This window comes from Agelaius tricolor, unplaced genomic scaffold, assembly GCF_023055355.1.
Source record: "Agelaius tricolor isolate 1412-34295 unplaced genomic scaffold, bAgeTri1.0.p SCAF_5, whole genome shotgun sequence".
In the NCBI taxonomy this organism is placed as follows: domain Eukaryota; kingdom Metazoa; phylum Chordata; class Aves; order Passeriformes; family Icteridae; genus Agelaius; species Agelaius tricolor.
The window spans coordinates 54,936,445-54,963,478 of record NW_027269265.1 but is presented as its reverse complement, the minus strand read 5'-3'; the positions used below and the strand labels follow the sequence as shown (position 1 = coordinate 54,963,478).

General features: G+C 41.8%; 2 protein-coding genes across 14 annotated transcripts in view; both read right to left on the bottom strand.

The window, feature by feature from the left end:
• The window catches only part of LOC139590604 (golgin subfamily B member 1-like), a 34,274-nt gene extending 21,070 nt beyond the window's left edge, over window positions 1-13,204 (bottom strand). For all 8 annotated transcript variants that reach the window (XM_071428333.1, XM_071428338.1, XM_071428336.1 and 5 more), the window contains exons 1-15: window positions 13,080-13,204; window positions 10,597-10,654; window positions 9,800-9,943; window positions 8,928-9,074; window positions 7,733-7,855; window positions 6,985-7,152; window positions 6,564-6,749; window positions 6,170-6,292; window positions 5,913-6,026; window positions 5,480-5,801; window positions 5,025-5,134; window positions 4,553-4,670; window positions 4,375-4,466; window positions 3,747-3,897; window positions 156-265 (exon numbers count right to left, since the gene is read on the bottom strand). In XM_071428333.1, the coding sequence (XP_071284434.1) occupies window positions 156-265; window positions 3,747-3,897; window positions 4,375-4,466; window positions 4,553-4,670; window positions 5,025-5,134; window positions 5,480-5,801; window positions 5,913-6,026; window positions 6,170-6,292; window positions 6,564-6,749; window positions 6,985-7,152; window positions 7,733-7,855; window positions 8,928-9,074; window positions 9,800-9,943; window positions 10,597-10,641 (1,953 nt within the window). In that variant the 5' untranslated portion in view covers window positions 10,642-10,654; window positions 13,080-13,204. The remainder of the gene's footprint in view (window positions 1-155; window positions 266-3,746; window positions 3,898-4,374; window positions 4,467-4,552; window positions 4,671-5,024; window positions 5,135-5,479; window positions 5,802-5,912; window positions 6,027-6,169; window positions 6,293-6,563; window positions 6,750-6,984; window positions 7,153-7,732; window positions 7,856-8,927; window positions 9,075-9,799; window positions 9,944-10,596; window positions 10,655-13,079) is intronic.
• Window positions 13,205-17,213: 4,009 nt separating this feature from the next.
• LOC139590602 (CD59 glycoprotein-like) lies at window positions 17,214-27,015 on the bottom strand. 6 transcript variants are annotated; one of them, XM_071428330.1, is made up of 5 exons: window positions 23,366-23,500; window positions 22,268-22,319; window positions 21,102-21,179; window positions 20,281-20,382; window positions 17,214-18,797 (listed from the first exon to the last, which is right to left on the bottom strand). In XM_071428330.1, the coding sequence occupies exons 3-5, from the start codon at window positions 21,163-21,165 to the stop codon at window positions 18,604-18,606; spliced, it is 360 nt and encodes a 119-aa protein (XP_071284431.1). In that variant the 5' UTR covers window positions 21,166-21,179; window positions 22,268-22,319; window positions 23,366-23,500; the 3' UTR covers window positions 17,214-18,603. The 6 variants fall into 6 exon arrangements, with proteins under 6 accessions (XP_071284431.1, XP_071284430.1, XP_071284433.1 ...); XM_071428329.1 differs by lacking the exon at window positions 22,268-22,319 and having other exon boundaries at window positions 23,366-23,521; XM_071428332.1 differs by lacking the exons at window positions 22,268-22,319; window positions 23,366-23,500 and adding an exon at window positions 23,201-23,359.
• Between the last annotated feature and the right edge of the window lie 19 nt (window positions 27,016-27,034).

Sequence of the window (27,034 nt, the reverse complement as noted above, 5' to 3'; positions counted from 1 at the left end):
TACATGATCATTAAATTTATCAATGTTTTTAGTTCCAACAGCTATGTTCTTAAGCTCCTAATGTTTTAAAGACTAAAGCACCCCATAAATAACAGTACTTTCCACAGTTTTGTTAATAGACAGGTAAAAATAAACTCACATCTCTTTGAACCTACCTGCAGCTTCCTGCTGGTCTGACTGCCTTTTCTTCTTGCCTGCTGCAGCCTGCCCACTCCTTGAACTGTGGCCAGTTCCTCCTCCAGCTCCTGCTGCCCTGAGACTATGGCTGGATCGGAGCAGCCAGGAAAGAACCAGTCATCCTCAATCAGTTTTGTGCCACAGGAAAGCATTTACATTTATATCAGACACTACTACATGAAAAGAGACCAGGGACAGGCTGAAGTCCCTACAAATGACTGACAGGAACAAGATTAAAGATTAAAATCCACTGCGTTCACCTTGTGATTTCCCTCCAACATTCCTATGTAGAACATAAAGTCTGAGTATCATCTCACTAAGAAGAAGCAAACCAAAGTCTAACTTCACTTCTTCATCAGCTCCAAAAGAAGACTTTATACAGGAGGGTGGAAAGGGTGAGGTGTTACCATGCTAAGAAGGAAAGCCAATCGATTAAAATGCCAAATTACATCTCAATTCAATTTACTAGGTTCAAATATACTTAATTTGTCTGATAAAAACCACAGCTTTTTCAGCTGATGACTTTTTAACCTCAACAATCACATTCATTTTTATAAAAACTTTAATTTTAGTAGAGGCTCTAAAGCCAGATCATTTGAGGAAGTCACAAGCACGTGTTACACTGGCATCAAACCATCTTATCATAAATTAGTAACATCATTCTTTTCAGGACAAATACAGAATCACTAGTTAATAAACACACTGAATAAACTGAGAATATGAAAGCTTAGGTATGCATCCTGTTCATTGTTAGAAATGATTTGTCACCTGAAGTGCATTCCCATCTGTTTTGTGATACAACAAAACACATTTGGAGTAAAGACTAGGAAACAACACGTTCCATGCAAAGCAGACACAACAGCACAGCCAGGGAAAGGGAGGGCAAGTAAAGGTGGCTCCATATTTTAATTGAAGGTTACATTAATTGAATAACTACAAATTTGGCTTTCAGTTTAACCACACGAATCCACAGTTGTCCTCACAGCACACAAAACTCAGAGAATTAATGTAAATGCATCTGTGAGGTCAACACCAGGAACGATTTGGAGACTCAGCCCTACAAGGAATACCTTCCTTTCATTTGAGTTGGCCAAAGATTACTTATACTACAGATTTCCTTAACTCACAATTCCATAGCACCTGCTAGATTTAAATGCTTCCTGTAATATTCCAAAATTACACCCCTAATGTCTTGTCAGAAAAGATTAGAGGGGAAAAAAGCTAAAGAAAAAAAACAATGACCCTTTTCAAGTGGGTTTGATAAACTGGATTATACTTCTGATTTCAATTACACTTTGGTTTCTTACAGTGTCAGTTCGTAAGTGTTTGAAACACTCTTGTGTATCTTCTAGATTTTACTTTTTTTATCATTATACACACTTTTTCAAGGCTGTAAAATTAAATGCCAAATTTTGATCACAGGCCTTAAACCTCTGTTGACAGGAACTGCCAGTTAAAGGGTTCAAAGAATAAAATCTATTCCAGGTAAAAATTTAACCCCTCTTCTGACACTGTAATATAGGAACCCAACATATTTAGGCTCCTAAGTATCTGATGATGAAAAAAGCAATGAAATTACAACTGCCACAAGAATAATGGAAGGAACAGAAATTGGAGCTTTAGAATGACTTAGCACACTCAGACAAGTGATAAAACATTTCCAGTTAAATTGAGCATTGCTTTAAGAACAACTAGTAATTAAATACATTTTCTAATGTTTTACAGCAGCTTAGGAAGCTTTCCATTTGCAATTATTTAACATAAAAACCTAAAAAACTTCCCAGAATACCTTTTTTCAGATATGCACTGCATATAACAAATTATGATGTGTCTGTACTTCCCTGAGTCACTACCGATGCTACATATTACTTACACATGGCTTAAAATATTGGTAGTTAATATTAATGCATGTAAGTTCAGCAATTTATGGGATGGAATATTATTTTCTTAAATGCTACTGAATTTCAGATAGTACTAAGAATTAATTTGCTTCTTACTTAGTCACAACCACTTGTGGCAAGCCAAGAAATTTGTCTCTAGATAAAACATAAATATGGAGTCAGCTGTTACTACAGTGAAAAAATGAAGATGATTTCATTAATATAAAAGAAGAAAACAGGTAGTGCAAGGCAGGAGAAACTCGAGTCAAAACCCAGCAGTTGTTACACATATTGCTAAAATCCACAAACCACCAATGGCAGACCTTGCAAGGCACTGTTGGCAATTTGCTCCACAAGAAGCAAGAGCAGGAGAAATCAGCAACAGTACATTGCAAGGGGCCATTGCTGCAGGAACCTGCATGCACAAAACTGATGGGAAACTGCTCTCCCTGGCTGCCCAGATCGCAGTGGAGGGTAGGAGTGGAGGGGGAAGGGACGCTCAGGGCTCACCAGGAGGAACGGCAGGAAAAAAAGAAACAGAAAGATCATGCTACTCCCAAGGGGAAAAAAAAATGCAAAATTAAACCTGGACTGAGGCAGAGGAAATTTCACAAGTGTTATTAATATTGCATGTGGCTCTGTGGCCAGCACAGATGTGCTAACAGGTAGATTTGATGGAGGGGTATTATTCCATTTCAATACCAAAGCATAAATCCTTCAAAAAGAAGAGACGTGATCCTTAAAATATTTCTGTGCTTACATGCTGAACTTTCAAATGGATTATGGAAATGAAAAATAATTCAGCTGCAGATTGAAGAGAGAAGGCTCAAATTAACTAACTGGATTAATTATGATGGGAGGTTCTGTGCATTAAAACCTGCCATTATTCCCCAAAGAGTTAACTAAGGGGACAAAAATGGTAATTTAGTAATGATAGCATGGAAAGAGCAGTGAAAGCTATCTAAAACTTAAGCAGACTTTCATAAGTTTTAATAGAAGCTACTTCAGTTTCTCATCAGCTGATTAATTAATAATTTAGCAAGCTCTAAAACCTTACATTACTTGAAATGCTATTTTCTGTAGGTAATTTGATATTTTTAACCACCTCCAAGCCACTGCCAGTGAGCATTATTCAGCTGGTCTATACAAGTGGCACCTACTAATAAATCACTAAATATCCTAGACAGAATTAATGAGAAATTTCCTAAAGAGAAACTCCAGGTTTCTCTTGTTGTCAGGTACATTTTGCTTGAGCACCACCATCATTTCTCTAATTCAAACCAACACTATAGTCCCCCACACTTTCACCAGTTCTCTATGCAGGCAGCTTTAATATTTCAGTGGGGAACTATTTATCACTGATAAAATATTATTTTTTATCATTTTTATAATTTATCATATGCAGACAATAAGCCTGTCAAGCAGTCTTACAAAGCAGCAGCTCAAATGGCAAACAAACAGCACATCTACTTAATAAAAATTATATAAAACAAGATGAATATATGAAAAACAAACTCAAGGGAATAGGAAAAAGCAGAAATTGCAAAACTCAGCAATTTCACTAACTATACATATTTTATGACTACAGAAATGAGTCATGGTGGTGTGCTATCAATTCAGTCTGAAGCACAACAGACACACACAGATCTATAAAAACAAGATTGTTGGACTGGAAATAAAATAATTCACCTTCTCTCTCCTCCTCAATCTGAGCCATTCTCAAGGCCATGGCAGATTTCTCTTCTCTGACTTGATCCCGGGACTCCTCTGACTCCGGGACATTTTCCTGCCATTCCAAGAGACGACTCTGCAGTTCATCCACACTACCTGATTCACTGGCCTAACAAGAGAAATTCTGTATTAAAATAAATTTACCACACCTCTCTGGGAATGTAAATACATTGTAAGTTGGCAAACCACAATAATTCATCATTTAACTTAGATAAAAATCTATGAAACTGGTAAATGCAGATTGTAGATATTGTAGATTATGTGAAAAACAATGAACATGAATTAATAAAGTATTAAAAATATTTTGTCTACAAATAACAGCCACACTTTGATGACTCACATTAAACATAACTAAATAAACAGCAAACTGCTTGGAAAAATGTAATTTAAAGTGTGTGCAAAGTAGGTAGAAATCAATCTTTTTGAGTAATTGAAAACCTGTCATCATGTTCTGCAACTAAATAGCCATTGACAATTCCATCTATCAATAAATTAATTCTCAGCTCCAAAATCCAGCTGACACACTTTTCAAAGTCTAATTAGCACCATTAATCAGTAACTCATGCAAATCAATTTTCAAGTCAACCTGTGAAGCTGCTCTCTTTGTAACTTGGTCAAGATCAGCCTGCAGCTTCCTCTGCTGCTCTTCATAGAGCTCGAGCTTTTTCAGCAGTTCTTCTACAAAAACAACATATTTGGTTAATGAGGACATAATTTATTTTTGTCTCTTTACTTTGGATCATCTACAAAAGATTTTCTTTTACCATTCTGAGTTCCAATCTCATGCAATGACTGAAGTTTTGACTGTAGTTCTTCATTTTCAACTTCTAATTCTGACACACGATTGCTTAAGGCAGATACATCATTGTTTTTTGAGGAAAACTGAAAGAAAATACAGTTATGGGGGTTTCAAACACAGCAAATCACAGCAGTGTCCTTTTATTTCTTATTCTTTAGTAGTATCTCGAATAGCTGTTTTTCTAATATTTAAAGTGCAATACAGCAGTTCTCTCTAAGAAATTTACTCCTGAATGCTGGTAACACAATTTGTACTATTTTTTATTTCAACTACATCTTGTATCAACACTTTATGTCCATTCCATTTTCAAACCTTAATTCATAAAGCAAGCAATTTTAATATTCTATTTGCACCACAGTTTACTTTTTCCTCAATCAAAACTCTAAGCACAGTAGTTGGAGAAAGACACAGAGCCTTAAACACAAAGCTACACATACATTTTTCAGTTCATCCTCCAGCTGTTTGATTCTTGATTTAGACCAAGCCTTCATTTTCAAAAACTTGGCTTCAGATTTGCTGGCCTCTTCTGTTTTCAATTTCACTTGGACTAAGAAACAAGAAGCAGGAATTATTTAAAACAGTAGAGATTATTAATACAAACCTTGTGTGTAATTCCTTTAGCAACTGGAAGTTACACACACAAGACAACAGCATTTACAGAAAAACCTAAGAATTAGACACAGTGAGAAATTTACAGTTCATGTGATTATCTTGGTAATCCTCTAACCCTCATGATTATAGTAATTGATCCCTTTAATTACTGTGGCAATAACATTCCATCAAGTTTCATGTAGTTCTAATTGCACTACGTATGAAATTGGCTCAAAACACGTAGAAGTCTGGGGCAAAGAAACCTTTAATAGTGTCAGTGACAACTGTTTCAATAGGATACCTTCCAGTTCTTCCACCTTCTCTTTGGTTATAGATTCCAGATCTTTGACTTCTTTGGAGTTACTTTGTCCACCAGCACTCAACTCTGCCACTTGTTTCTGAAGCTGAACCAGGGCCTGGTCCTTCTCTTGCAGCTCAGTTTCATGTTTCTCTTGAATTTCATGCAGTTCAGCATTGTGTTTCGCCTTAACTTTTGTCATTTCAAGCTCATGTTTCTCCATCATGTCTTTTAATTGGGCTCTCATTACATGTTTCTCAGCATCCAGTTTAGACTGGAGGTTTTCTTTTTCAGACAGAAGACGTTTCAGGTTTTCATTATTCTCCTGTTAAAAAAAAAAAAAACAGCACAAAAAACATTTTTAATTTCAATGCAAAGTATTTTTCCTACCATTGCCAAACATTATACCTGTACTCCTACTTATGGCACTTCTTACCTTCAATTGCTGGTCCTTGGCATCCAGCTCTTTTTGCAGAACATCAATCACCTGTGTCCTTCCCAGCATGACTTCTTCCTTTTCATGGAGCTTCTGCTTCAAAGCCTTTAGTAGCTACCAAAAATAAAAAGTTAAATAATCAAGCAATCCATAAAAGACTTATTTTTATTCTCCCAAGCAGACACTTGAACTGTGTCACAGAGTTTAGTAATTACATGACTCCCAATTCAAGCTGCTGAGTTTCCAGAGCAACATACCTGTTCTAGGTCAGCACTTGCATCAGACTTAGCAGCTAATCTAAAAAGCTCCTGCTCATGCTTTTCTCTCTGTGCTTCCAGCTCCTTTTCCTTTTCCTGGATAATATTTTGAAACACACGTATCTAAAACCAAAAAGAAAATAAATATGAAACCAGCCAACAAACTATAGCAAAACCACACTGAACTGTCTAACTAAAGGTACAGAAAGATAATGGATTCCAAATTAAGTCTGAATTTTGCTTCCAGTAACATTAAATACACTAATTAGTCACTTATGTTCATTCCTAGCAAGTTTCTAACAACTAAGCCCAAATATCAGCCTCCTCCTCAAACACTTGTATTCTACTTTTCCTAAGAACTGGATATAACTTTTGGAATCCTGCATTTACTTACATTTTCCATGTATTTAGCTTCTTTTCCTTGGAAATGCTCTCTTTCCTTGCTTTGAACATTTTTCAGACTCTCGATCTGCTCCTGGAACAAGCTGCATTTTTCCTCACTGTCTCCCACCTTCTTGGTAAGGTTCTGCACCAGAATCTCCATGCTTTGCAGTGATGACTCTTTAGCTGCCAGCTGGTTCTTTACAATGCAAACCAAAAGACAATTAGCAGAAAAATGATACAGCAATCATGAAGCCTCTCCCTGGTAAGAACAAAATAAGCAAGTAAATATATATAAATTAAGATAGTCAATAAAGAATTTTTAGTCACATGAATTAACTGTATTTCAGAGAGGGACTGACTACATAACATATCACAATTTATTGGTTCCTTGAAAACTCTACAGAGATTTTATAACTGAGCTGCTAACATACCTTCAATTCCTCATTGGGCAGGAATATTTCATTGGCAGCATCACTGGAACCACAGGCCACCTGCAAATCCCTGATGTAAGCATCCCTTTCAGCCAGCCTCTTCTCCTTCTCTGCCAGCATGGCATCCATGTCAGCCCCACGGCCGCGCTGCGCCTCCAGCTCAGCATCCTGAGGTGAAAAGGCAGAATTCTTTGGGCTCTGTGCTTCCATCTCCAGCACAGAAGAATGGTCTGCATCATTTCCTTACTGCCTGTGTTAGAGTACTCCAAAAATTACAATCAGATGTATAAGTGGTTCTGTTTGAAATGTAATCATTATTTTCTGAACCTTTCTCTCTCAAACTCTGCAGCATTCCATTCCTGCCACCATCCCCAGGGAAGTTGTGTCCACAAAACACCATAACATTAAATCAGTTCTTGCCTACATTTCCTCCTGTTATGACCTATTTTTTCAATGAGGAAAACTGAAACAAAGCAGTACTTTTGTTCAAAATGCAAGATTTAAATACAACATTGACCCACAGAACATGTCTTTGTGTATCCTTCTCCATTCATCCAGGATTCCCTGCTCACTGAAGGCACAGTGACAGAATTCCCACTGCCCTTGCTGAGGCTGTAACATAACAATTCCTCAACACAAAAATCCAATGGCTCTTCAGTAGTACAGAATTAAATATGTACTTAAATAAACATATTCAAACATAATCTTACACCACAAAGGTAAAAAGTCATGTCATACAAAACACCACCTTTTTCTGTAACTCTTCATTTTTTTGTGTGATCTGGGATTCCAGCTCTTCAATCCTCCTTCTCAGCACTAATATTTTCCCTCGATTTGCTGCAGCATTTTCCTGGTCTCCATCTTTTGATGCCTGCAAAAACAGGGAGGTTTGCACTGAACAGGTAACTCCTGGATTCTGTACCTCTACTTAGTCTGATAATATTGATGAAAAAAGCTGACTTTACTCACAGACTCTGTTTCAGTTCTCTTTTATATTTCATACTCCATATAGAAGCTGGCACAGAATTTGTATTAAGCTTATAAAAGTCTTTGTATTTAAATTATTCATGATAATTACTGCTAAAAAGTGGACTGGAATGTGCAGCAAGGACATTCACTTTCTTTGGCAATTGAAACTCAAATAATCTGGCAAGTGTAGTCCATACATATCAGAGGGAAAACAGGACTACTGGGAGGAAAAAAGGAAATTCAACCTTTTTCATGCTTTTAATCAGACTTTCCCCAGTTGTAATTGCTGTTTTATAGAAATTATCTGCCATTACAAGAAACCAATTGCGAAGCATGCTTGTCAGCCAAAAGAAGATCAGAAGAATAAATAGTTACTGCACATTTTTATGGAAAACTAGGGATTGCAACAAACTGATTGTTACCTTTCCCTTCCAGCACAGCTTTAAAATACATATCTCCCTGAAAAACCAAAGCCTCATTGAAGTTATTTTAGAAGCTATAGAAAGTCCTACTCTGAAGAAATACAAGTCTACTTGCACAACTGTGTTACTCCAAACAGATCTGAGACTCCCTTGTTAACAGTAAAACACCTGTCACTTTCCAGCACTGAATTCACATTTTGCTAGTAAGGACAGTTATCCATTTCCTAAGGAACAAGCCAGCTTTTGTTTTCATTTCTTCTCCAGACCTTATCTGCCTGATGAACATGTGTCAAAACTTTGAATTGCTAATAGGATGAAGGAGTGAGAAATTTTTACTAAAACAATTTGAAGGGAGTGTGCAATTTTCTGGATTTCTATTGAAAAATAAAAGAATTAAATAGAAACACAGATGAATTGATAGCACCCACTCAGTCTACCTTGATCCTAACCTGACTCAGCTCAAAATTTGAATTTCCCCATTGAGTCCAGCATGGAAAACAGCCTACAGCACCCCAGAAATTGTATCTGCTTTCAGATATGAGAACACCTTACCTTTTTTGGCTCTGCTTTGGCCTCTAAGCCTCCTGCCACTGGTAACTGCTTCTTAAGTTCTTCCAGCTGCGAGGTTAATGATGCAACCTTGGCTTTGTTCTGCAGCTTCAGCTTGGAAATTTTGGCATCAGCAGATTCCTTCTCCTCCTACAAACATCAAAGTCATGACAGACTAAATTAGCTACATGGACAACTGCCTCCTTCAATTCTTCCATCCAAAAAAAATGAGAGAGGGAGAAATCTGAAGTGATTAACAAAAAATATCTTCCCTGAAGAGACATTCCAATGTTTCATTTTCATTATTTAAATATTCTCTTCTTTATCTAAACTTTCTGCACATGGTGATTATTACTGTATAGAATTCAAAACATTATTATATAAATTTCCCTATTTTTTTCATAGCAATACAAATTCTAGGCTTGACTTTTTAATGAGAAGAATTATTTTTTCATTAAAAAATACAAAAAGACAGACACCTTCACGATAGTGTAAAATCTTATTTCTTTTTTTTTTAGAGAACTCGAAATACAATGAGTTTTAAAACATGCAGTATTTTAACACTTGGCTGTTTATATCCACAGACATAAAGGGCAGAAAGAAATCTCTCCTAGGAAGAGATAAACCTTATGACTTTTTTAAAAAGAGTAACAAGCCCCCAAAAAAGCCTTCATGATATTAGATATAAATTCCTTCTAGCTCAATCCTGTGACAGAACACATGCTGGGAGCCAGCAGCAATGTCCAGAGCCCAGAATAGCTCCTTGTGACCATCCCAGAGCTGCTGTAACAGACTAGAATCTTGCAAAACATGACAAAAAAGGACTGAAGGGGGATTTTTCAACAATGGTTATGACATGAACACGCGCTCAGTACCTTTAACTGAAGGTCTTTGCTCCGGAGCTCAGCATCCTTCTCCCTGACAAGCTCCTTGAGCTGTGCCAGCAGCTGCTCGGTGCTCGTCAGCTGCTCTGTCAGATCCGTCACCGCCGCGCTTCCCACGTCCCTGGAGCCTGCAGCCTGCAGAGACACAGGGAATGTTCAGCCTGGGGACATCCAGGGTGCCTCCCAAAAGGCAAATGGGGCACACTGCACTGCCCCTCAAGTGCCTGCACTTGGTGTCCCACTTCATTACCACAGTCAGTAAATGCAATGCTAAAACTTCCATGGCTTATATATACTCACAGTAGGCTGGTTTTACCAGGCCACATGGAATTCTAAACCTTATGAGCTGCTTTAGCAAGCTTGGCTTGAAATACAGCAAAACCATCCAAGCATTCTAGGTATGAACACCTGAACTTCCTCATTCCCTTGATTTGTGTTGTGACAGCCAGCAGTGCTGCTAAATAAAATAAATACCCATAAAATATTGATATTGAACCTACTCTACCCAAAGATACCCTGAGGATGGAGCTTATGTAACTCCTACAGATGTTTTCTTAAGGCAGGATAAGCAGAGTGAGGACAGGCACAACAGCTGTGGAAGGCACGAGAGATTAAACATCAAGAAGATAAGAAACAAGGACACAACCCGACTTTTATAACCCTAGAACTGTCATGGTAAAACCAGTCAAACAACTGCTTTATAAAAGAGAAGATACACATAGTTAGTGTATAAAAAATGAAAGATTCAGAGAGTCTTAAAAGGATATTAATAGTGATTCAGAACTTACTGCTGTTTTGGAAGGAGAATCATCTCCACTACCCCATTTCCACATAGTTCCACGATGGCTACAGAAAAATAAATGAAATAATACCACAGTAAGTATCAGGGACTCAAATAACTGTAATTAATTCCTACTTCTGTGTACCTCATTTTGAAATGCTTGAGAGGGATTTGGTCAGTTCTGACAGCACCTCTGATCTCCACTATACCACCAGTTGTTGAGAAATAACACCTCTCATTATGTACAAAATATGCATAACGTGTCTTTTCTAAAAACCACCAGTCAGTAAAGTGCCAATACTTCCAAAAATAATCCAGAGAAGTCTTTAAAGAGTAAATGCCATGGAGTATTATTCTGCACAGCTGCCTCTCCAACATATAAATAGAAGACACAAACCACATATAGTTTGCTAATATTTAACCTGACCTTAAACACTGCCTGTCCCTGCAGGAAAGCAGGGATTACATCGACACGGATTTCTAAAAAAATCACACATTAAGGCTAAAACCATCAAATAACATCAAACTGCTTGAATTGCTGTGACTGCTGCTTATCTGAAAAGTACAACCAGCACTGCACCTGCTCAGTAATTGTCACTCTCCATTAGCAACACCCAGAGGAAAATCATGTGTCCTTCCCATTCTTATTACAGACTTGTGAACCACACATCCACAGAGCAGGCCTGAGTTTGGAAAGCAGGTCATAGTAAGCACTAGCACACAGCTTATCTTTGAAAGAATGCAGCCTGATATCAGGGACTGCCTTTAAAGCAGTTCACCACTCCAAAGCTTAACCCAGGAATCACAGACTGCAACCCATACCACCTACAATTCCAGGCTGGATCCTCCTAAGGATCTCTCCTAACATTAAAATCAAACAAGCCATGGGTGTGGGGATGGGAATTGCAGAACCTGTAAGTAAACCTCTCCTCTCATAACTACTGCAGAGCTGTAACCTCAAACCTGTTCCCAGTGAAAAGCTCACTGCCAGGCACACCAAAGGGTTCCCCAGGTAAAGAGGCCAGAATGACTCACTAGATGGAACACAGTGGGGCATTTGTAAATATTTCAGCTCATTTCCAGCTCTGACTGACAGAACCATTTTGGTCTCACCTGCCAGCATTCCTACCCCAATACCTCAATTGCTCCTTCCTGGTGTATTTTTATTTACATCAGTGACACTAAACACTGACAAGTTTTCCAAATCAAGTTGGGAAACAGAACTGATCAGGCTTTTCCTACCTGGCTTGAAATCGACTAAGGATGGGGTTTGCTTTTTTTCTGGGGTACAGACAGCAAGTTAAAGCTGCAATCTTTAGTTAAAGCTGCAATCCCTCGACTCTTTAACTCTTTTAGTTAAAGCTGCAACCCCTCAACTCTTTATCTTCCACAACTTCCACAAGACACAACAGATGCTGCTTAATTTTATAAAACAACTTTCTCTTAATGCTCAAAGTCCAACTGAGGATTCAGCTCTGATCACAACAGAATGTTACCAAAAAGAAAAGCCCCAGCGGCAGCTTTGCCTTCCTAAATCATCATCCCCTACCAGCTGCAGCCAAATCCAGCTAAAAAAAACCCCTAATCTTGTATTATTCATCTGGGCACTTTCCAGCCTCCTCAGTCCCCTGAATCAGAGAGCACAGGGCCCAGCACCAGGGGCACATGACAGATTCGGGCAGCAGCTCGTTCCAGCTCTCACTACTCAGGAAGGTGATGGCAGGCCCCTCCCTCCTCTCTGCCACAGGCCTACAGCAGGAAAACAAACTGTGTAACAACTCAGCTAAACCTAAGATTATTTGAAACCCATTCCCCGAAATAATTTGGTGTTGGCAAAAGATCCACTGAAAGAAAACCATTTTTATTGTTTTCTTCTAGTAACTACACACTTTTGCTGTCACCCACCAAGATGCTGGTTCTTTTGCTGAACAAATTAAGTTTGTTTTCAAGAAATCTGTGCCATATATGAACTAAAAGCTCCTGGCCAAAATCTGCACGAACATACCACACACATCACAAACTGAAGCAGTGTTAACCAAACCACACATACCCTGTAAAATATATTGAGACATTCATATAGCTATTACTTGCACCTGTTATAAACACGATCTCTTAGTCACACTGACCACATTAAAATATTAATATGAATTGTTACTTATTTTCCATACTAAATATATTATATATAAATATACATATAATACAAGGGAAGCACTATTTTCTAAGAGTGACCCAGTGGAGAAACCACAGATCAGAGCAGAGCAGGTGCATGTGGGGCGTAGAGAACTCCAAAGAGTCATTTCCACCCTTTCCCACATTCCCAACCCCTCCTGCCCGGCTCCATCAGCGCCCGGCAATGGGAGTGAGCGCCCCCCCACCTCCGTCGCCTTCTCCCTCAGGGTTTCCGCGGGGCGGGCTCGCACCGGCCGAGGCCCGGGCGGGCCTGCCGGCGGAGGGCAGGGGTTTTACCGTGGCCGCGATGTCCGCACTCACCTGCGGGGCGGCGGAGGGGCGGCCGCGGCCCCCGAGCCCGCCGAGCCCCCTCAGCCCCCGACGCGGCCCCGTCGCCGCCGCCTCTGCGGCCCCGAGCCCCGGCCGCGCCCACCGGGAGCGGCCCCGCCCCCGGCGCAGCGCCCCCTGGCGGCGCGGAGGAGCGCCCGCCCCCTCACGGCGCTGTGGGCGGGAGGCCACCGGAGCTCCCAGAATTCCCAAACTTTTTTCCCGTTTTTATGTGAGGAAGCCGGGAGCTACAAGCCAAACATGCTTCTCTCTACACATTACCACGTATTTATTAACTACTCACGTGTGCCAGCGCCTCACCACCACCCTCACAGGAGAGGATTTCTTCCTAATGTCTACTCTAAACTCACTTTCCTTCAATTTAAAGCCCTCACCCCAAGGCCTTCTTCCAGCTTAGACTCTCCTTTAGTTTGTTACATTTACACATGAGCAATGTCAAAGTCTCCAGTAAAATTCCACCAGCTCAGTACATTGCAGTGTACAATATAATTAAGAGACATTTATAAATAAAGTTAAAACATTTTCATACTAGAAAAACTGGCTGCTGTATTATTAGGAAAGGGATTTTTCATAACAATAGTTGTATTGATCTCACTGTCAGGGAGAGGAATGGATTGAAAATCCTTTTTCTAAGCAGAAAAAAAAGGAAAACCACCTCCAGCTTGCTATAGGGTAAAAGATGCAGGTACAAAAGGAAGCTGTGCCTCGTATCTGACAGCAGCAGCATTGATATTTTGCATTTTGTAATCTTTTAGATACTCCTTTTATCTGTGTGCAAACTGCAGATTTCTAGAGATAACTGGCACTGGGTTCTGGGCTACAGCCCCACCACTCCCCAGACAAGCATCACTTCATCCCACAGAACAGAGAATAAACCTCAATTCACCGGATCCTACAGCATTACCGTGACTGGGAGCAGGAAAGAAGAAACCCATCAGACTTTAAAAGTCATTTGATTTCAAGATGTGGCTGTTTCATTTTAATCTCTTTAATCTTTTCCTGGTGCAACACTCTTAACATTGTTCCTATCAGATGTGAGCTAAATGGTGACACTGTGCATGTTCTCACCCAAGCCCTCACCACTTAGGAACCTGACAGCTGATGATGATGATGGGTGCCTGAAGATCCCTGCAAGACTTTAGCATCTCTGGAAATAGGAGTCTGAGCATGGAGTGAACTCCAGAACCACAGGCTTGCATGTGGCACAGAGCACTCCTTGGAGAATGCTCTGGAGAATAAGGTTTCTGTGGTTTGCAGCAGTCTCCAAAACCAATTCCATTGTGAATCTGACCACAACATCCATCCTCTCAACCTGTACCTTTTGGGATTTTATCCCCATCCTGTGGTGTCTCCATAGCTTTTCTCCGAACCTGTCCCACAGCAGCATCTCTGAATACCTGTGAGAGAGGAGAAAACAGCAATGCAGGTGCTGCACTTCCATCCCTATCTACCAAAATGGTGTGAGGGGCTGGTTTGAATTGTACAAGCACCAAACCAACCCTGTGCAGTGAGGAATGGTGAAGCTGGCATTCCTGAGCAGCACTAGTGTGCCATGAATAACTCAGCTGGACTCACAGGGTGCTGGGGTATGGGTTCAGAAGCATCTAAATCAATTCAAGACTGCTTATCCCTTAAATAGAACCAACACTGGATCACATGCAGAGATTTCCTAATCTGGGAGGGGAACTTTGCTCCAAACCCTTTTGTTTATGCTCATTCCACTTAGGAGGAAGAAACCAAAAGTATTTTTAATTTGCCCTTTCCTAGGCTCCAGGACACTTTTCCCTATGCTGTAAGTTGTCATACTGATAAAAATAATATCATCTGCAGGTCTTCATTTTATCCCAATGTACAAATTATTCTTGGAAGGATGGGAGTGGAGATGACAACACTCTTCTTTTGGGGAGATCTCCCAACCAATCAATCACTCCCTTCTACCCATCCAGAATGCAGAATGGTGTTAGCACTGTGCTGTTAGTGCAATATTCACCTTGTGTGGAGTCAGAAAGTGCAGTGTTCTTGTTTCTGCCTCAATAAACATGGGGATCTCACAGACAAGGTTTTCTTGGATGTTTAGGCACAGCCAAATTCTCCTGCTCTGATGCCAGCTTAGGACTGTGTTTACCAGTGAGATCCAAGCCCTTGGAGACACACAAAGATTCAGACACATTAAACTCTCTTCCAGCTGGAGGAACACCACTTTTGTTCAATGCATTTAATATTTATATTACAGCAGTATCCAGATGCCCCAGTTAGTGCAACAGTGAGGTACTTAATGTGCAGCTCTCTGCTGGGACTATTGTGTTATCTTAGCTACTCCTTTTTACAAAATAAAGCTGTTCAGTGGTCAGCCTCCTCATTCCTCTCACACCAAAAAGCAGTGGGAGGAAATTGCTTGCTCTGCCTGTCAGTTTTTTCCCCATGAATCTGCTTCTTTTCACAATTTCTTGCATCCTGAAATAACATGGGGACATGCCACCTCATCTTTGATGAGGGATGGTAAAACTGATTTCACACAGGATAAAGCCAAATTCTTCTCAACCAGGTGTATCAGCCCCACATTCCCACCAGTACCAGGAGGCTCCCAAGCTCTCTCCATGCCCAAGTTCAAGTCAAAGGACACCTGGTCATCACCATGAGGACTTGAAGGAGAAATTCATACTAAAAACAGATCACAAGAATGAATTCCTGCTGTTGCTGACACTTCCATTCCACCTTCTCCTCTTGCTCCTCTATAACTTGTGAGTCCCTCCCAAAAAAGGGACTGCTGGTTATGAGAAGTAGATGTAGGGAAGAATATTCTTGGATGATCAGATGACCATTAGTACATAAATGATGTGTAGTGGCACAAAAAGCACACTCAAAGGATGGGGTTTTAGTCATGCCACTAATGCAGAACAGAGCAAACCACTCAGAAAATGACAAAATAAAACCAAAGCAACCCCGGCAACAGCGACAAGTTACCCAGCACTCACTGCAGGGGGCAACAGACACCTCTGCACAGCTGCTCACCCTGAGTTACCCTGCCTTATCCTGGGTCTTAGAGGACACAGCTGAAGCACACGCAGCGTCTGGCTGATGTTCCCACTGAGGGAGGCCCAAAGCCAGGAGTCCCTGGGTTTCAGGCGCCACTTTGTGACACCCACCCCAAAGGCTGGGAATCACCCCAGGCACCAGCACAGGCTGGGGGCTGACCCGGGGAAAACAGCTTTGCAGAGGACTTGGGAGTCCTGGTAGAACAAATTTCAATATTTTAATACTTGAACTAAAGTTTTCATGTCCCTCTTGGTTTTAATGGTCCTCTTTGTGGACTGGCCAGCAAATCTGGGCAGAACACGGCAGCTGCAGGGGGAGAAATGCCAAAGTTCAAGGAGCAGCCACTCTTCAAGAACCAGCAGGAGAGAGCTCAGCACTCAGCACAGCCAGACTCAGAAAATGCAAACCTGACAGGAATTAAATCACGTTCTGGTTGATCTTTACAAAAAGAAAGTAACACATTTAAAACACAAGGACTCATTGCTGAGGCTGCTTCTAGAAGAGAAACAAAGAAGTATAATTTAGACAAAGTGTTCAAGGCTATCAAAAAAGAAATGGTAAAAATGATTGCTTGAAGATTTGACACACAAAATACAGAGCTTCTTTTTGCACTTAACAAAAAGGAGAATATTTTATGTATGCAGGCCATACAGCAATGAAGTTTAAAAGTACCATCAAAAAAGAGACATTGACAATATAATAGAGAAAAAATGCTGCCATCAGGATGATTTAAGCATAAGGAATCTATCAGGAATCTATCACCTTGTCCAACAAAAGATACCTCTCTGCTACAAACCTTCCCCCAATTTATACTGAGTCAGTACTTTAATACTTTTTCACCAGAAATGAGCCTGAGTTTGACAAATGGTGCTGCAGCAATGGAAAAAGTCATTGTGCAGAAATTGCTGTCTTCCAGTGTCTGTTTTTAATTAGGTGGGAAATAAAAATAAGGAAGGAGAGTCTGCTTGGAACCTGCTGAGTCTCTGGACGGGAAGCATGGATGCATCTCCCATGGAAACAACTGGAGTCCTATCCAGCTGTAAATACCAATAAATCACCACACACTCCACATTCTTTTTTGACATTTTTATTTATCAAAGACAGGACAACTTCTGTATTTAGAGTGATGGGAAAGATCCCAGGACACTTTCATAGCTACAATAAACTCAACCAAAAGGTACATTGTGGATTACATCAGGGATTTGGAACAACACCCTTGTTGTGACTGGTGAACTGGTGTCACTGGTGTCACGAGCACAAGTGAGGGTCCTCAGGAAGAGGATACCCCATTGGCAATGGACACAACTCTGGCAAGGATATGCCAGCAGCTCCAGAAGAAGAAAAAGGAGGATCTGGCATCCCACCTGACTGAGAGGGTCCCCAGGTACCAGAGATTGTCCCAAGGTCTGTCTCCACCACGGAGCAGAGCAATGTAAGTATTTCAGAATTTGACCTCTCACACCTAGAGATGGAGCAGGTATTATTCATGCTATATAAATACACACCTATACTGTGCATTGCCATTTATGGAAAATTAGTTCTGCAAGATTTTAATACTCTTAGGTGGAAGCTTGAAGGGTTAAGTTTACATGTCACTGTTTTCAACAAAACCCAGAAGCAAACTAGGTGAGGAAATAAACTACATGTGCCATTTCAACTCCTTAGCATTTTATAATTGATTTTCAGTATACCAATAAATACTCAGTGCAAAGCACATGCTCACTTAAAATCCTCAGCATTTTAGGAAAATCCAAAAAGAAGCTATCACATGTTGTCTACATGCTTACAGAAATATATATATTAAAAAAAAAAAAAAAGAGAAGTGTTTCTCACTTACAGCAATATTTTGGTTTTGGCTTAAGAAATGTCGATGCTTTTTCCCAAAATAACAGCACTTGACAAGGTTATATCATTGGCTTGCAGAAAAAAAAAAACAGGTACAGTGATGGGAACAAAGTATTTACATGACTTGAAACTGAATATTTCCATATTCATCACAAAGACTGCAGCAAGGTACACTTATGATCCAACACTTCTTGTGTTGAGGGCACTGCTTGGTTTGTGACAAGGAGGATCCAAAGCAAAACAAATCAAAACCCACACAAATGCCAACTAAAAATAATGTCAGTTTATGGGACAGGAAAAAAATGACAGTTTCCAGCAGAAAAGCTGTAATGTTCCTTCTCCTTCACATCACCCACTGGAGTTTGCCCAGGTTCTCCACAAGGTAACATGACTTCCCTAGAGCTGATCTTCCCCATGAGCAGGGGGACAGAACAAAACACCCACTAAGTGGTAACAACACACAGAACAGAACAGACAGAACAGACAGAACCTTGGGAAACAAAATTACACAGGAATATTTCTGCCTATGGACTGGAGCTGAAAATATGCTATATAGAAAAGAGTTAATGCTTTTGTGTAACTTCATCTTGAAAGGACAGCTTACAAATCAGGATTATTACAGGAGCATCCATAACATGGCCATTACAGAAGCAATACTGAAGGCTGCTTTGTTAACCCCAGTAATTGCACTCTCATTGCACAGGTCATATTGGCAGCAAAAGAATTCAAAATTATCCAACAGGAAGGAATCAGCAATTTCATTCACATTGCACTGGGATGTCTTCCAGCAGGAGAAAGTTCTCAATTTACCTATGGAACAAAAAAAATTAAACAGATTAAGAGAGCATTGACAGTAGCACCGTTTTTCGTACTGAGAGAGAAGCAGTGCTTAGACTGCCACTGTTATAGAGAATCAAACTGTGAGGAGAGGGCAAAGCTCAATCTGTGACAGGGCCCACGGTGTAAACACAGAAATTGGATGGAGGCCTTGTGGTCTGTGTTGCCATGGCATCAGGGGGCAGTGGAGGGAGGCGGAAGCTGCATGGTCTGGTTCTGCCACTCCACACCCAGAAATGTAGCACAGATCCAGCACAAACCTCCTACCGAGAAATATTCTGCTCAAAGAGTGCAAGGTCTGACCACAGTCCCACCCACAGCACTCTGCACAGCAGTAGCTAATAAGCTATAAAATGTACCCCCAATTTTGTAGCAAACTGGAAATGAGAAACTGACATGAAATTTCAGGGACAGATCACTGGGCTTGGCCTCTCACCCTCCCCAGGAGAGACACTTTTGGTAAAGTCTTGTATCTTGCAATTCATGGGCCATTTGTGCCCCCAGCATCAGCCCTACAGATTTGTTTTTGCCACAGCCATGCACTTCCTTTTTTAAGTTCAAGTGTTTAGAAGTTTCCAATTTGCTTTCACTAGGAATTTAGCAGTGTGTATCCAATTTACCCACTGGGAAATACAGGGTGGATCCTGAGTGATACCTGGCATCACCAGCCAGCTCAGCCTGCATTCACAGAACCATCTGGGCTGAACAAGACCACTGAGATCATCAGGCCCAATCTTTAACCCAGCACTGCCAAGCCCTCCACTAACCCATGTCCCCAGGTGCCACATCCACATGGCCTTTAAATCCCTGCAGGGATGGGGACTCCAGCACTGGCCTGACAGCCTGAGCCAGCACTTGACAGGGCTCTCAGTGAAGAATGTGCAGAAGACAGAGCTGGAAGAGTAGATGAGGGTGGTAAAACACTGGCACAGACTGTCAAGAGGAGCGGTGGATGTCCCATCCCTGGAAACATTCAAGGCCAGACTCTCAGCAACCTGATCTAGTTAAAGATGTCCATCCTGAGACACAAATCACTTCACCCTCAGGAAAAGAGAATTTATTTTAATAGTGTCAATTCATAAACGACTGAGCCATTCATCTGCAGCTTTATTTTGTGGGCTACGCATCCTTTATCTGTTTTCAAAGACTAACAATTTGTAGTTGAAACTCAATGCTGTCTTTATTTTTTTCCAGCTCCTTTGTGTGGGTTTTTGTTTGTTTGTTTACTTATTTTTTAAATTTGGATATACAGCTATCTATGTACATGCTTGTATAGCTACAATTCACATATCTAAACCATTACATTATTGCTTGGATATAAGCGTGACCTTAAAGAGTATTTGCAAGTTCCTTTTGAGTGAGGCTGAGATATGCATGCTAGGGCAGATTAGAGGTGTCCAGGCAATGAAAGCTGATCCAAGTGGGTTATTTTAGGTCTGTGGGACACTGTACATACCAAATTTTAACTGCAAGCAAGTGTCTTCAGTTGCTAAGCAGGTGCTGTTGGTCCTGCACAGGGTAGGGCTGTTATCACAGTGGTAACATCTTAAGGCAGAACCTAAGACAACAAGGGTTTATCTTCACTGAGTATTAAACTACTGAGACAGCAGGAGCATTAAAAAGGAAAAGGAAAAAAAAAAAAAAAAAGAAGAATCACTTATCTGCATCTAACTGTCACTAAACATATGCCTGGTTATTAAGCTCAAGACTTCAGCTAAAATTGTTAAACTCAAGACTTCAGTTAAAACTGACAAGCTTATGTCAGTGCACCAGTTGAGGCTGGCAATTTTCATAGGCACATCTTGAAGCGTGTATTTATGTCACTTTTAAAAACACCATTATCTGCCTGCAGAACAAGATGTTCGTTTGCTCCTTTAATCTGCTCTTGAACACTGCCTTTTCCAGGCAATGACAGATACTTGCAGCTGAGTTTTTTTCTATCCATTTTTTAATTCCATTTCCTTTCCCTCTCATACTACACACTAGTTTCCAATTCACACAAGAGGAATCCCATTTTCTAGCAGCAAAACACCAGTTTTCTGCAGCATCACATCCTACCCCGATTCTCTCTCCTGAGAATCTCCTGTTCTGATTGTCTTGACCCAAGACAATCAGAACAGAAACTGAGCCCTGCTTCGATGGTTACTGACATTCCCCACAGTGGTATTAACTAATCCAGGCCTTTCTCACTGGTTTTCCTCCCTCTGGCATTTTTCTCCATGATTTTCTCAGCCTCTGCCATAACATTAAACCACTAAGTCCCTCTCTTCTACTCACCAGAGCCACAAAAAGCAATCAGAACAATGCAGGTGGTCAGCAAGATGCAGTTCATCTTGGTCATGCTTCTTCCCTAATCTGAGGGCATAAAAGAGGTAATAGAAGTTTATTCTATTTAAAAGCAAAGTGCCCAGTGATGAACCGAGGTTTCAAAACTTGTTTCAGTATAAAAGTGAAAGCACTGTCCAGGAAAAACAGGGAAACACAAGAGAGAAAAATAACTGCACTTTCCAAGGGAGGATTTTTATTCTGAGAACAGGATTTTTATTCTCAGAACTGACATTTGAGCCCTGACAGGCTCAGATGGGTCTCCTCTCTGATTACACTACTCAACAGGCCTCCCAGTTTCTCACAGCTACAAATGCACCTAACAAAAAGAAAGGTCTCAAATGCTTTTTCTCTTTTAGCAATTCCCCAGTAACTCTGGAGCCAGACTGCTCTCCTTTCTCCTCTCTCATGGGCTTGCAAGAGGTTTGGCTGCTCTGCAGGAGCTTTTGCCTCTCCTCTCCCAAAATTTCTCCCTCTCACTGAGGGACTGACACAGGCAATAACTCACCAAGTGCCTGCAGCAGTGGCTCAGGTCTCCATGGCTGCTGCAATCCGTAGGCAGCAGTGAGATGGTAAGGTCAGGAATTTTTTTTAACATAGGCAGCTCCAAAGCAGAGTCCTCAGACAGGTTTCTGCACACAGGCTCTGCACTACAATCACAGCTCCTGCTGAAAAACCTCTGCTACTGCAGAGGGGGATGTTCTGAGGAGGCATCAAGCAGACACAGCAGGGAGAGAGGGACTGCACTTGTGCTAGAAGGACATGATTTGTGTTTGTCTTTAAAGCCCAAGTGGCATTCAAAGTTCCAAAATATTAAAGGTATTCAGGTAACAAGTTTTACATCCAATAAAACTGTCACTGCTCTTAATTCTGCCTGCAAATATAAGATTTTAGCATGGCAGACCTTAACCATTTTAGGATGGAGCTTTTTCCTCCAAGGACACTGACTGTGGACTTGACAAAATGGGTTCACAACAAAAAAAATATTTAAATGCTTCTCAACCTTAAGTTTAGTTAATTTTTCTACTGACAAAAAATCCCAAACCTCATCAAACAAAAAACCCAAACCTATCCAAAAGAACCTTAAGAAATCCCATCCAATGACTTAAAAAACCAACCTGCTCTCTTTTTTCTCCTCTCTGTATGACTTACTGTTGAGCAGAGGGGAAACTATAAAAAACAAAACCATAATGTGCAAGATGAGCTTATTTTCTGGGGTAAACAACTTTGCAAGAAGCCTTTCAAGCGCCAGAGGGTTGTTCCACAGTGATGGGGACCTACAGCAGCTCTGTTAAGTCTGGTGGTTACAGCAAGAGCCCTTCTGGACAGAAAACAGAACCACCCTGGGAATCTCTCCATCTTCCAGGAGTCCTCAGTCACCCATGTGTCAGCAGACAAAAACAGCTTTGCCTTTTAGCAACACCAAGTCATGACCAGCATAAATATAAGGCAGATGAATAAAAATCATCAGAGCCAGCAAAACAGTAGTAATCCAATGCATCTGTTTCTGGGAAAAGAATGGTTGTGTGTTTTCAGAATTGTGTAATCAGGAAATTCCAACCTTTAAAAAGCAATTACTGTATCTAAAAACAGCAATTCATAATGTGGCTTAGAGGAAATTAAAGAAGAAAACGCCTCCTAAACTGAATTTTCTAAATTTTTTGTATCGTCCGGCCCATCTCAATGACAAGAGACAGCAAGTGCCACAGCGCGGAAGGCTCGGTGCCCGGTTGTGAAACAGAATTTCTCTGCAGTCCCACCAGGGAGGAGGCAAGCGGACAAGACCCGCTGCTGCTGCTGTCACCGCAGACGCCAGCGTGGGGGCACAGGGAAGAGGACCGGGGGAAGAGGACCGGGAGCGGCATCCCCGCGGGGAGCAGGTGTCGCTGCCTCCTGGCCGCGTTCCACTGCCCACAGCGCGGCCGCTCCGCGCCTCGGCCCCGCGCCCGGCCCGCGCAGCGAGCGCAGCGCAGCGCACTGCGGTGCGGCGGCCGCAGTGACTCAGGGCACGGCCCCGGCCCCGGCCCACCTGCCCCGGGCCGAGCACGCACTTCCATCCCACCGCTCCCCGCGGCTCCCGGCAAACGCCGCCGTCCTCCCGCTCTCTGCCCCCTTCTCTCCGCCGCAGCGGGACCTGCGCGCTCCCCCCGCGGCCACCGCTTGGCCTCGCCGGGCTCCCGGCGCTGCCGCCGCTGCTCCGCGCTTGTCCCGCTCACCTTCCGCGGGCAAATCCTGCCGTGCGCGGCGAGCGGCGATGCGGGGCGATGCTGCCTCAGCCGGCGCTGCCTCTCCCGGCGGTGCCGCCTCCGGGGCGGGGCGGCGGCCGGGAGCCGCTGATGGAGCCGAGGCGGGAGAAGCGCTCCCGAGGGCCGGGCGGCCACAGGGAAGGCTGCCAGGAGCGCTTGTGCCACCCTCCCTCACGCGTCCTGTGGCCATCGCCACTTTAGGGTTGGAAGGGAACTTCAGGACCATTCGTTCCTGCCATGGGCAGGTGTAAGAAGTGCATATTATATGGCTCTACGCAGATATTTACTATATGTGTTATGGTGTATTGATCAGTATCCTTTAAACCTTTTAATAGTACGGTAAATGTAGTTTTGTAGTTGTGAAAATGCGTATTTTATGGTTGGATTTTCGCAAATATTAAAATGAATATGATATGTGTTACGTTAGAAGTTATGCGGTATTAATTATTTTAAGTACTGTGTTAAATATAGTTTTAGGTTATAAAACATATGTTAACATATGTTAACATTTTAACATAATGTTAAAATAGAAACTATGTATGTGGGATATTTTTTTAAGAGAGGAATGAGGTACTCACACCGAGCTAGCAGCCACAGGACACCTAAATCTTTCAGAGAAAGAGAATTTATTGTTCCCTTATCAGAAGAAACGAACTTCTTCCTGCCTCGCTCGTCCCTGAAGACGCCGTCAGGATTATGAGCAAGAAGTTGACACTGACCAGACAGAATCTTTTGTTTGAATGGAATTTATCCATTATGTATGAGATGTATGAATATGCAACAGGCTGTTGCTTTTAAGGGTTAATCCTCTGTTAACGTGGGTCCTTTTTCAGGCTTATTTTGCCCAGAAAAAGGTACCCGGGCTGTCTGTAACTCCTTTGTTTTTATTGTGTCGTATTGTCCTAATCCTAATTGTCCAAATTTTTATTACTCTAATTTTATTACTATTTTTGTAACAATTTTATTACTATTACACTTTTAAAATTTTAAAAACAAGCAATTGGCATTTTTCACAGCTGGGACACCTTCCACTATCCCAGGTTGCTCCAAGCTCCATCCAACCTAGCCTTGAGCACTTCAAGGATGGTCACAGCTTCTCTGGGAAACTTGTGTCAGGGCCTAACCATGCTCTGATTAAATAATTTCTCCCCAATATCCCATCTAAATCCACCCCATCATTTAAAATCCATTCCCTTTGCCCTGTCACCCCAGGCCCTTGTCCAAGGTCCCTCTCTCCAGCTTTCTTGGAGGCCCTTTAGGTACTGGAAGGTGCTCTAAGGTCTCCCCAGATACCTCATGGTATGAATTAATAGACAAATGAAAACAGTGTTTTTGAACACACAGAGGAAAAACCAGGAGTGGAAAGTGGCACGTTCCTCCACAGGTACCTGAATCTAGATTTAAACATTCACAACCCAGGAAAACATTGAACAGCAATAGAAATGAGGACCCCAAAATTATTTTACTAATAATTAGATCCATGCTATCTAGAAAAAAAAAAAAGGTTCAGTGCTGACTTGAGGACAATATAAAATTCCTGTAAAACTACCAGTTATATTTAAAAAGGATTCTTAGATTTATTTTTTAACCCACCTAAACTGCCTATTTATTTACTAAACCTAAAGCAAATCCTAAATCACCCAGAACTTACATCAGATTCTCTTGGTGTGTTGATTATCAGTTAGCTCAGTATATTATTTTCTGTCTAAAAGATTTTGCCTCTGTTTAAGCCATAAATAAAAATGGGATGTAAGAGTAAGATGCCTTTGGATTATTGGATGCAGCTTATTAAATGAGAATCCCCTCAATTAATACTGTAGAAAAAAAAATCCCATATTAATTAACTTAGCTGAGGAACTGGGAACAAGGAACTTCAGCCACAGCTGAACACTTACCTGTTTTCCTTGCCCAAAATCTGGCAAGAGTCCCTCCAACAGAGCACACATTTATCTCTATCATCACAGATAAATGGTATCTCAAACTTGACCTGAATTTTGCACCTTAAATTCTTTGCATAATTCTTGAAAAATTAAACAGCGAGAGAAAAACATAACACCAGAACACTGGAATAACTTGCATGGCAACTTTCAGTTGGGCCCCTTTATTTCACTGGCTGGCGCACCACTTGTTTTTCTCTCTGTGCTGCAGTGATGGCAAAGAAATCATGGCCAAAGATGAAACCATGAAACCATTCAGCCAGCAAAATCCCACAAAAATGTTGAAAAAATCCTAAACAATTATAAGGAGACTGTCAGCATAGGGACAGAAGAAGGACCAGAACAGGTACATGTTTGTGTTGGCTGTAGCAGGGTTTCACCACAAGCTGAGTCACGGGTGTTCAGCGGGGCTGGTTTTAGCTGGCCAGGTGAAGTCCTAACCGAGCACTAGAGTCAGATCTGAGCCAGGAGAAGGTGGCAGAGGAAGGACATTCCTGTGGTTCCAGTGACTACAGCAAGTGTTGGGCAGCTGGAGGCGCTGGAGTGACCCTGCCCCACACCTGTGCTCACCCAGAGCAGTGAGGTGCTGGCTGCAGCAGTGGGACCCTCGACTCTGCTCTCTCCTGCTGCTCAGTGAACATTCCCACAGTCCAGCAGTGCTGCCAAACATCACCAACTCCTTTGTTTTCCATTTCACATTGATTCCATGATTCACACCTCTTGGGAGCAGTGAGGAAGAGCCACTGGCTCCAGCCCCACTTCAAATGCACATCATGAGGAGCTGCCAGCTCCAGGCAACACACCCAGTGCTGATACAGCTGCCTGAAGCAAAGCAACACCCTTTAGCCTGCTACGAACACACTGGTGCAATCCCTCCATTCCCTGGCCTGACTGCCTCCTCACTCCAGACCCCTCTGCCACTGGCTGTGCCCAGAGCTGAGGCCTCAAACCCTGGCATGGCAGCACTCAGGGGCTGAAAGCACAGCAGTGTCCTGGATCTTGAATTCTCCCACAGACAGCAAGAATTCCAGCTCAGAACCACTCCCCAAAAATGAGTGAAATTGCCAAGAGTTGGCCGTGTTTGTTGTGTAGAGTCCCATGCCTTTGAGCTGATTCCACTGCACTAGAACATAGAGATCCTGGGAGGAAACTTCCCAAGAACACGCTCCAACCATGAGGGTTTATCTGTCCCTGGAAACACACAGCGCACTGACAGCCCTGCAGGAAGTTCTAGTTCCACCAGAACCTTCTTGTACTGATCCTTGACCAAACTTTTGCGGAAATTTCTTACCCCTCATAATATTGTGGAAACCCTCAAAAATCCTATTGTGTAATAGTGTGGTAACCCTCAAAAATCCTCATGTTTTGGAAGCATTCCAGCAATTCAGTGTTGTGAGGGACAGCACAAGCTGGTTTTGTTTTTGGAGATGTATCACCTAATGACTCTTGCTGTAGGGATCAGACTCAATACTTGTTTTTCCACCTTGTGCCACTGTGGAAAATGCACCAGGAAAAGCTGTGAGCACGCAAAGAATCCAATACCTGGACTTGCAAAAAAAAGTGAAATCTGGAAATTAGTCAATAATAGAAAATTTGAGTTGGAACCACAATATACCAGTCAGTCTACCTCATAAAACCTACAATATCTGGCTGTCAAAAGAAAGGACTGACTACACCAGTGCTGATCACAAAATTATTGCTC